Source organism: Cyprinodon variegatus, unplaced genomic scaffold, assembly GCF_000732505.1.
Source record: "Cyprinodon variegatus isolate N-32 unplaced genomic scaffold, C_variegatus-1.0 Scaffold725, whole genome shotgun sequence".
NCBI lineage: Eukaryota > Metazoa > Chordata > Actinopteri > Cyprinodontiformes > Cyprinodontidae > Cyprinodon > Cyprinodon variegatus.
Genome location: NW_015151178.1, coordinates 257005 through 267304, shown reverse-complemented (window position 1 = coordinate 267304; position 10300 = coordinate 257005). Strand labels below are relative to the sequence as shown.

The window sequence follows — 10300 nt, the reverse complement described above, 5'->3', positions numbered from 1 at the left end:
CTTATTTATACATATAAAGTGAAGTAATTATTGCCAATCTTATAACATGTAAATGATACATAATTGTTTAATTAATCATTTTCATTGCTTTTTTTATAATTTACTTAGTATTTTAATCATTTAATTGTGCATTTTGTATTTTTATGGTATAATAAATATTTAAATCATGAATTAGAAAAATAAATGAATAGAGTTTACTCATTTATATACATCAAGGTATATTTTGGTCTTCCAGTCAGGGATCACAATTATCATGAAAATCATCTGTCAGCCCCCCACTTAGTGTCTCATAAGACCCAGGGAATCCCCACTTTAAAAACCACTGATCTGGAAGACTTAAATCTGCATTTTAAGGGAAAACATTAACTAAATAACTGAATAGAAACACGTGTCACAACTTTTAAGATTTATAACAAAAATGTAAACATGTAGGAGTTTTTTCCATTTAACAAATCTGTCCTACTTGTTGTCAGAGACTCACATAGAGTCCTAAAAAACATTGAGGTGTGTGGTTATGTGACATAAATACATTACTCACTTGGATCCCTCATTAAGAATCATAAAATGTTCCATCAGACGCAGTTTTCACGTGTTTTAATAAATCCTCTGATGTGGTTCAGGTGCAGAGAGAAGCTGTGGGAAGTCTCCAGATGTCAGGTGCTTGCACAGCTGTGCTGAACGCTGAAAGATTATTTCATTTACAGATCTGAAAAACACAGAGCTGGGAGACTGAAGAGGAACCAGAAAGAAAAAGATTTCATTTTAGGATTTTAGGGGAAGACAGTGGAATCCCTCACCATGATGCTGCAGGACGACATAAAGACAAATTAACATGTAAAGGTCTGAAGAGGAGATCCGTGTTTATCTGCCATAAAGCTATAATAACCAATTTATCACAATAAAGAGGACAGGACAATATAGATCGTAGATATAAGGATGTCATGAATGTTAGAAGGATGATAGTTAGAACAGTCCATGGATGAGTGCATGGATGCAGATAAACAGGAAGGACATCAGCTGCTGAACACTCTTTATTCCTGTAAATATACCTCTGATGATGCATGACGTTTGCACCAGATGGAGATCAGAACCAGAGTAACCCACTCATCCCAGGATATAAAAAACAAAACATTATGCATAGGAAAAAGAAGACAAAAATGCAACACAATGTATGAATATATAATAAAGTAAATCGCTTTAATGTCCAACAATGGGGAAATTCACTCTCTGCATTTTGAACCATCCCTTTGGGGAGCAGTGGGCTGCTACTGTGTGGCGCCCAGGGAGCAGGGTGGGGTTAACGGTCTTGCTCAGGAACCCAGAGTGTAGGCGGTGGGAATCGAACCGGGTACTTACAACCTTCTTAATGCACTGCTCAAACACTAGGCCAATACTTCCTTAGATGTATTAAATACTCAGCGGAGAAGGAATCATTGGTACCAAAGGCTTTAAGATGTCTCTGATGTGGAGAATCATTACTTTCTCAGTTGTGAACCAAAAAAAAAAAAACAGGTTTCAATTGGAGGCAAACAGACCTCTGCTTTTTTTTTATGGACGTTTCTGCTCCTATCCAGGAGTCTGTAAGTTCTGTCAGCTGAAAGTAGAGCAATCTATAGCCAGGGCAGCATAGAGGTAGCCTCGTGAGACCATCCTGATCTCGTGAGCTTTCAAGATTTCACTCGCAGGTCAGCCTGGAGACTCTCCGTTGAAGAAAATTTGGAGCCGTTCACCAAACGAACGTCCAATCAGCGTTGGCTTTGAGGCGGGTTGAGGTGTGACGCAAAGAGAAGCGCGACAGTTCAGTCTAAAGAACATGGCGGCTTCAGCCAATGAAACTAGCGTTAGCGTGGCTATCGTGCAAGTTTTATGGGAATTACAGAGTATTTCTTCACTGAAAGAAGAGCAAAACACTGCTCTGGAGGCTTTTCTCAGAGGAAAAGATGTTTTTGCTCTTCTCCTGACTGGTTTCGGCAAGAGTAGCCTGGCTGTTAGTACGTCATATGCTTCGTTGATCTGATTGGTTTATTTGGCCCGTCTATCACCAACATAGGCCAATCAGCTAACCAGTATTTTCGCCCATTCCCAAAATTACTTCAGGTTTCCAGATGGATATGCGGAGCAAATCCATCTGGCGGAGTCAGGTTAGCATAGAGGTCCATCCTGCCGAGTCAGATGTAAATCAAACAGCCATCCTTCAATGTTCTTTTGTTGTTGATTGTTTTGGAAGTCTCGTTGCCTCCAATTTAAGACTGATTTGTGGTTGCCATGAACCGCATGACTGAGAATTTACACAGTAATTTTTCGGTAGTGATTGGCTGTTTCGTCCTCAGCGTGATGGTAGATGGAAGCAGATTTTAATCAAGATATACTAGTACATTTCTGGACTATTCCTTCCTTCACCTCTAGAGAGTTTGGCAGGATGACTGGCAGTTAAACAAACTTTTCAAACCTTCCCTCCTGGTGCCTTCTGGGTGGAATCTAGTGTCCTTCCTCCTTTAAACACCTGTTTATTGAGATGCTTGATCAGAATACATCATATTTTCTTTAGCAGTGGAGTCTTGTGCCATGAAGATGGACCTTCCTGACAGAGCAGATATTGGGTCTAACTTGAAATAAAGTGAATCCCTATTAGAAAGCTTGGATTAAGGCTATGTATGGATGGAGGCACCATCACACATCCTGAGGGAAGTGCTGCGGTCCGCTCGTGTAACCCCGCAGACGCCACAGTCCTAGAATGCACTCTGATCAGGGCAGTTTCATCTGCAGTCGATGTTAAAGTAAGTTAAAGTTTGTTAGGATTAGGAATCTGAGTTCAGATTACGTTGAGACGAATAAAGTGCATCACAATAAACTAGATGGGATTAGTTCCAGACTTTGCACAATAGAGCTCAGTTTGGTGATATTTCACAGGTGATAAAGAAGGAAGTGGTCGCCTAGTGGTGAGAATATTGGGTCCCAGAGGTTCTTAGTTCAAGTCCCAAAAACTTCCATGCACAACCGCTCTGGGTTCCTGAGCAAGACCCTTAACCGCAGACTGCTCCCCGGGCGCCAACAGTGGCAGTCCGCTGCTTCCCAATTGGATGGGTTACATGCAGAGATTGAGTTTACCCTTTGTGGGACAATAAAGGATTTACATAAAGCAGAAATAAACCAGATACTTTATGATATAAACACATTTTGAAAACATGACACGTATATAAATAATAATTGTTTTGTATCGATGCATCAATCCAACAGCCAACGATCCGATTCATCGTTAAGTCCGCAAGAGAATCGATTCATGTTTTTTTTCATCTGGTCTATTTTTATCCATTTGCTTCTGGACGTAATCCTGCGCGGTGGCGCTAAACTTATTTTGCCCTCCTACCTTGCTTCCTTCAGCCACTACCCTCGTTCCACTCGCAGTATTATTTTATGCAAGGCCTTTCAGAATCTATAACACAGAGGCATAAATATTTTTAGGTGAATAAAGTTTTTATAGGCCTAGGTGGAGTACAACTTTGCTACTTCTGTTATTTGCTGTTGTTTCTCAAATTAAATGTATAATGATATTACAGCTGCCATTGATTTCAAATTTNCTACTTCTGTTATTTGCTGTTGTTTCTCAAATTAAATGTATAATGATATTACAGCTGCCATTGATTTCAAATTTGAAACATTGTCTAGCCTGTAAGGTAAAAAAAACAACAACAAAAAAAACAATTAATCGAATCGAATCATATCGTGGTGTATTCTTAAGTATAGAAAATAATCGAATCGTTGGGTCAGGAAATTCATACTGAATCGAATCGCCATGATGGATGTGATTTACACCCCTAGATGAGACCTGGGGGTCTTCTATACCGTACAAATAAATGTCAGTGGCGCAAATATTTGGATTTCAGTTTTTTCATTCCCTAATTACAAAAAACTGTCTGCCATCCACCATTTCACTGAAACGTAACACTTCAAGAAACCTTGCTGTGAAAACATTGACAGGAAGAGCCAAATGGAGCGTAATGTTGACAGCAAAAAGCAGGGGCCGAACATATAACCCAGAGGTATACCCAACAGGACCGGACAAACATGGAGCAGATTTAACTCCAAAGAAACCTCAATACACTATTCTTCTGTGGGATTAAATGTAATTTTCAGGGTTGGGGTTCAGATTTGATTATTGTTAATTGGTTATCGTCTTTCGAAACTTTTCCATTTCATAAAGCTCTTTGCACTTTTACTTGACCTAAAAGTTAGTGGCTCAGTTGATGTCCATCACCTTTGTTATGACCCCTGAAGCCATTTTAGTGGAATCCACCCTAGAGTTCCCTCAGCTCTCTTTACTCTTTAGCTACCTGGTCAAGAAGGATGGGGTTGAACACCTCGATGCTGTAGAGGGATTGAATACTTATGGCACCACGGTGGATCTTACTGAAGGTTTTGTTCAGAGGCTTTATGTGGATGGATTTCATCTCCTCAGGGACAAACACAGATAAACCATCCAAAAGGAACCCATCGGACCTGACTGGTCCAAGCAAGAACGATCCTGAACAGAGCACGCCCCCCTCCACACCCCTCCTCCCCACCTGGCTTGTTTATCTGACTTCTCTCTTTGGTGCAAACTGCCACCAACTTCACATCCTTTCCTCTGTAACCATGAAGGCGACGCTTCCTCTGCTGCTTCTCACCGGTAAGCCTGCAAAACTTCCTCTTGGGGAAATAAGAACCCATCCAGGTTGTTCTGTGAGGTTTTATTTCTCTCATGCTTCCCAGCATGTCTGGTCAGTGCGGGCGCAGTCCCCAAAGCTGTCTGGCACTTTGGGGAGATGATCATTTGCACCCAGCCGGGTATTAATCCTCTGGATTACAATGAATACGGCTGCTATTGTGGCTTAGGGGGAGGTGGCACTCCGGTGGACGATGTGGACAGGTAGGAGGTGATCCTCTTGTGTTTCTCTTTTATTTTAACAGGAGTGAATAAATAATTTCTCAGTTTTAATGTTTTTTTTCCCGAAGGTGCTGCCAAGTTCATGATAAATGTTACGAAAACAGCAGAAAGATTCCTGGATGTGACGGTATTTTCGACCTTCCCCACATTATCAGCTATGATTTCACCTGCTCAAACAAACATGCGTACTGCTCAGGTAAGACCGACAGGAAGCTGTTATTTAGGTTTCACTGTCTTGTTGTTAATCTTGTAGCTCAAAGAACATAAAACTGCAGCAACAATCCAGCAGATTTCAGCTTGTGACCCCAAAAATTAATTAGCAACAAGCTGGAGACTCACTCTAGATCTAACATAGAAAAATAAGTTGTTATACTAAAGTGTAAAACAATCTATTATTAAAATCACATTCCAGAGTTTAATAAATAATTTTAAATGTATTTTTAATGGGAATTTTCATTATTTAATATTGTATTTTACTATTTATTGTAATAATAGAAAAACAAATACATGCACTGCAAAAAATTGAAATCTAAATAATCATTTTTTCCTAAACTAAGTGCATTTGTTCTTGAATTGAGGAGGTAAGTGAGACACTTTGTCAATGGAACAAGACAATTTACATTTAAAATAAGAAAAAGCAACTGCATTGTCTTATTACAAGTGAATATTATCTAAATATCTTATTTTAAGAGTAAAAATACTTATTCCATTAGCAAATCATCCCATTTACCTACTAAAATTAAGGTAAAATACACTTGATTTAAGGAATTTTAACTTATTTCTAGATTGTTTTTGCAGTGTGTGACATCTTCCTATTTCATGATTCATTTACATATATGTACTTTATTTTAAATATTGATCTCCATATCTATTGATCACATCTTTGTGATTGTAAAAAACTCTTGTGGGGTTGTGACCCATACCCCTGCAGTAAATGATGTAAATGGCTAATATTTGCTTCTTTTTTTTTGTCCAACTAAACAAGAGATCTTTGGCTCTATCTTTATATAAGTTGTAGACGTTCACTGCAGCGTTGCTGTAAAAAAAATTGTTTTATTTTTAGCTTATTTAGATTTTCTTTTAATAATCCCTGTATTTGGAATACAAATGCATGGGATTTTAAAGATCTTCTGCAAATAAACACATGACAAGCTTTACTAGTAAAAATATTAATCTCCTTTTGCTCCAATACCTCACAGAAAATCTAAAGGTTTTATCACTGAATCTTAGTATGAATTGAAATAAAGTATGAAATTCTGTTCTAGAAGATGAAAAAGAATCAGCATGAAGGCCTGGAATGGAAAACACAAATGTTCCTCCATCCATTATCAGGAGACGGAAGGTGCAGCTCGGCTGAAATCCCACCAACACATAGTTAGCAGCCTAAAATAACCGACCAGATAAGGGCGGTAGTCAGAGAGGAAGCCATTAGTCCTACAGTAGCTCTGATGGAGAGAGAATCTGTTGGTTGAACAACTATGAGTCCATGAATCCTGCTGTTTGAGAAGAGGAAGCCATATAAGGAAAATGAAACACGGTGGTGGCAGCATCATGCTGTGGGTACGGATGAATTTTAAGTGGATAAGAGCTGATGGGTGTTGGCTGGAATTCCTAGGTGATCTAAGACGACCCAAACAGATATTATGGGATGAACCAAAATGTTTAGCGTCCTAGTTAAAGTTAAACCTAAATCACATTGAGATCCAATGATAGAGTTTAAAACGGTTGTTAATGGAGGATCGCTGTCTGATTTGAGCTCTGACTTATTTTGCCAAAGATCTTATTTTCAGAATTTATTTGTAAACCCTTTTCCTTTCTACTCTACTTTGAGCTGCTCTTGTTTTAAACTCCTAATATTAATATTTTTTTTCCTAATTTTGTCTGTCTGCAGCAACCAACGACTCGTGCGAGGCTGCGGCTTGCGAGTGCGACCGTGCGGCTACTGAATGCTTCGCTCGGTACAATTACAACCCTGATAACAAGTACCTGGGTTCTCAGTACTGTTAAGACGCATCAGACAGCCACCGCCACATGTGGATCACAGCTGCCTTCAGAATAGAACGTCTTTTTTGTCAGTGACCTTAAAATAAAAGATGTTTTATTCTGATCTATTCTGGTTATTCTTATCTCTTAAGACAGGGGGGCCCTGGTGTAATAGCTGGGGGCCATGATGAGCGACACACTTTAGTATTTTTTATTATTATTGAAATGTTGAATTCTGTTACATAATTTAAAACTATTTTACAATTAAAAAAATAACCCTTTAACCCTTCATAGGGCACTCAGAGAAAAACTTCCAAAAAAAGTAAATTTTCAAGCCCAGTGTATTAATGGAAAACAGAAGAGGATTATTACCTTATTCTGTAATGCCAAAGAAAAATATTCACATGGCAAATATCAAGGTTGATGCAATGTAATTACAAAAATAATTTACTTGCCCTAATATATTTAATATAAAAAAATAAATCAATCTCCGGCTTCCTCCCACAGTCCAAAAACATGACTGTTAGGTTAACTGGCTTCTCTAAATTCTCCTTAGGTGTGAGTGTGTGCGTGATGGGTTGTTTCTCTGTGTTGCCCTATGTCCAGTAAGGCAGCTGGAGATAGGCACCCCTCATGACCCCAACAGGGATAAGCGTGTCAGAAAATGGATGGATGGATTTCACCTTGTTTGCCATAAAGTGGTTTTTAAATCCAAGTTACCAAGAAAGGTAACATGGGTAATAGAGGGGGAAAATAGAAGTTTAATAGTTTATTTATAGCAATATGTATTTTACCATTTCTTTGTTGAACTGTAAGAAGGTTGACGTTCATTGGAGGGGGTGTGACTCATGAAGCAAAATGGAGCCGAGGAAGAAAAGTTTAGAAACCATTTTTTTTTTTTTTTTAGAAGGTAATGAGTTGAATAAACTCAGTCTGCTCGCATGTGGAGAGTTTCTGTCTCTGCACATTTTATTTTACAAGCAGAATTAAATTACTGTTCAATAAGTGAAGATTAGATTAATCCAGAAGCTGCTAAAAATAAAGGCAGACTAATTAGATAAAGCATGCAGTTATTTCTTAATACATATTTTGTTTTATTCTTGTGAAGAATTTAAAAACCTGGTGACTCCTGTGCCTCCAGGCTGACCCTTCAACAGATTATAGTAAAAACTCAGAGAGGGAACAAAATGAGCCACAACATGAACAGAATCTATAAGAGGAAGAGCTTTACTGATTTATTCACACACTCACATGACGGAACGTTATGAAGGAACATTAAAACAGTTTGACTAAATAAAAGATCTAAGAAAATCAGATTTTCTGAGGCTTGGTCACAAAGGTTGGTCCTGTTTCCAATAAACTTTAGAAGTAGCAGCTGTGGAGAACGGTGGCCTCAGAGGGTCATATGGGTTTGTAGAGGAGGGTGGTGACGTACTTCTTCTTGTATCGGTGAGTGGCGCTGAGAACCATCACCCCGTCCTGAAGGAGACAGAGGTTACAGCAGCAGTTTAAACATTGTCTGCTTTCATATAGCGAATTCTTCAACATTTAAACTCCTAAAAGTTAATTCTATTATTGAACAATCATCCGTTAAAATGCTGACCAGCATTACCTTGATGGAGAGGGCGTACAGGTGGTTCAGCATGACGTGGTTGGGCTCTGGAAGTAGTGTCGGATCACACTGGAGGAAGATTTAAAGGATTGTTTTTAAATCAGTCACAGGAAGCAGTTTCTTACAGAGGCTGAGACCTCCAGGTCAGAACGTCAGCCGACTCACAGAGACCCCCGTGTCCTTGTTGAGCAGGACTTGGAGCAGGTGGGGAGGCAAGATAGGAGGGTGTTTGATCTTATCCTCTGGCTTGATGAGATATCCGTCCTGCTGGTAGGGTCCGGGTGGAGAACTGGACAAGTCTGACGCACAAACATCACATTAGATTAAAAAAAGTAAAAAAAAAGATGGTCACAGGCTGGGTGATGAAAACTACAGATCAGAGTTTTCTGATTTTTTCAAAGCTGATTGTTTTTAGCCGGTTTAAATTTCACTTTATGAACCAAAAAATATGTTTTTTGATGAACTTTTGCATTTCCAAAAAACAACACAGAGCTTAAAAGAATAAAGCAGAGAAGGTCTGCTGCCATAGGACCCTGACCTTACTGTTATCTGCTGGGAATATTGCTCTCTCCTGATCTCAACATATTCTTTATAATACAGTTTCTTTTTAAGCAGCCGTTTATAGGCCTCACTTCAGGGTTTAATCACTTTTTCTATTGATATTTAGCCCATCAGTCTGCCGCCGTTTACCTGACAGGTCTGCTGAATCCTGCGAGTCCATCTCCAGGGCATTGAAGACTTCAAAGTCGGTCTGGTTCACCTGTATGATGTTGTTGACTGTACCAGTCTTGGTCGTTATCACGGGCTGTCGGAGCACAAGCAGAAGGTTGCTAAAGCAGCTCCAGAGAAAAGACAGGACTAAAGAACGACGAAAAACTAGTCTAGATTTAAAGCTCCTGCTCACCCCAGTGGGATCCAGAGTCCACTGTCCGTCAACGCAAAACTTGTACTGGTGCTCTCCTTCAGGGAGGTCCACAATGGCCACAAAGTTATTCTGACTGCAAGAAGAGCACAGCACATTTATATAAAAACATCAAGAATCAGGTCCGGTATAAGAGAACGGATATTATTTGAAGTTCTGCTACCTTTTGTTTAGTGGGATTTTGGTGGCCCAGTTGTTAAAAGACCCAGACACATAGACCTCCTTGGCCGACCCCATCCATCTGAACACGGTCGGTCTGGCCTGCGTTGGATCCTTGCTGTCGCAGTCGAGGTCATGCTGCCAGGCCAGAAACTCCTGGATGTCTGGTGAAGCCTGACAGAAACATCAAGGTACCTTATTAATGAGACACGTCCGCCTGACACCCAGCCGAGATTAAACAGGCTCCCAGACATTCATGGAGCAAACATATGACCTATTTCCATCATCTGTGGGTCTGAACCTTAGTTTAAATGTACAAGACTTCTGTGTTTTACACGTGGTTTGAACTTAAGAGACCCGTCATCCACGATTTATCAAATTAATCATCAACTGTTTTAGAAATCAAATTATCCTAAGTGGAGTAAAGAAACTTTAAGACCCAACATTTTCTGAAAGAACATCCAATCGTATTTAAACCATTATTATTTAAGCCTTGTTTAAAGCAAAACTTTACAAAACTAACTTTAAGAGCCTGTTTTAATTCAAATCACCCTAATCAGAATTGTCCTACACTGCAAAAAAATTGTTATTCTACATAAGTAATTTTTCCTTAAACTAAGTGCATTTTTTCTTGAATTAAGGAGGAAAGTGAGATATTTTGCCAATGGAACAAGACAATTTACATTTAAAATATGAAAAA

The 10300-nt window shown here is 39.2% G+C and overlaps 2 protein-coding genes across 2 annotated transcripts in view; one reads left to right on the top strand and one right to left on the bottom strand.

The window, feature by feature from the left end:
• The first annotated feature begins 4603 nt into the window (after positions 1 to 4603).
• On the top strand, positions 4604 to 6967 carry pla2g1b (phospholipase A2 group IB). Its single transcript, XM_015395110.1, has 4 exons — positions 4604 to 4666; positions 4750 to 4906; positions 4993 to 5120; positions 6816 to 6967. Exons 1-4 carry the CDS (start codon positions 4633 to 4635, stop codon positions 6929 to 6931), a joined length of 435 nt encoding a protein of 144 aa, XP_015250596.1. The 5' UTR covers positions 4604 to 4632; the 3' UTR covers positions 6932 to 6967.
• Positions 6968 to 8118: 1151 nt separating this feature from the next.
• The window catches only part of LOC107097806 (5'-AMP-activated protein kinase subunit beta-1-like), a 6534-nt gene continuing 4352 nt past the window's right edge, over positions 8119 to 10300 (bottom strand). Inside the window, exons 4-9 of the mRNA XM_015395104.1 lie at positions 9605 to 9774; positions 9424 to 9517; positions 9210 to 9324; positions 8685 to 8818; positions 8520 to 8588; positions 8119 to 8386 (exon numbers count right to left, since the gene is read on the bottom strand). Coding sequence (XP_015250590.1) covers positions 8309 to 8386; positions 8520 to 8588; positions 8685 to 8818; positions 9210 to 9324; positions 9424 to 9517; positions 9605 to 9774 — 660 coding nt within the window. The 3' untranslated portion in view covers positions 8119 to 8308. The remainder of the gene's footprint in view (positions 8387 to 8519; positions 8589 to 8684; positions 8819 to 9209; positions 9325 to 9423; positions 9518 to 9604; positions 9775 to 10300) is intronic.

Bases quoted from the DNA above. Each gene is read 5' to 3' on its own strand.
- pla2g1b (XM_015395110.1), top strand. From the start codon at position 4,633: ATGAAGGCGACGCTTCCTCTGCTGCTTCTCACCG. The intron at 4,667-4,749 runs GTAAGCCTGCAA...CATGCTTCCCAG, and splicing joins TCCTCTGCTGCTTCTCACCG to CATGTCTGGTCAGTGCGGGC. The intron at 5,121-6,815 runs GTAAGACCGACA...GTCTGTCTGCAG, and splicing joins CAAACATGCGTACTGCTCAG to CAACCAACGACTCGTGCGAG.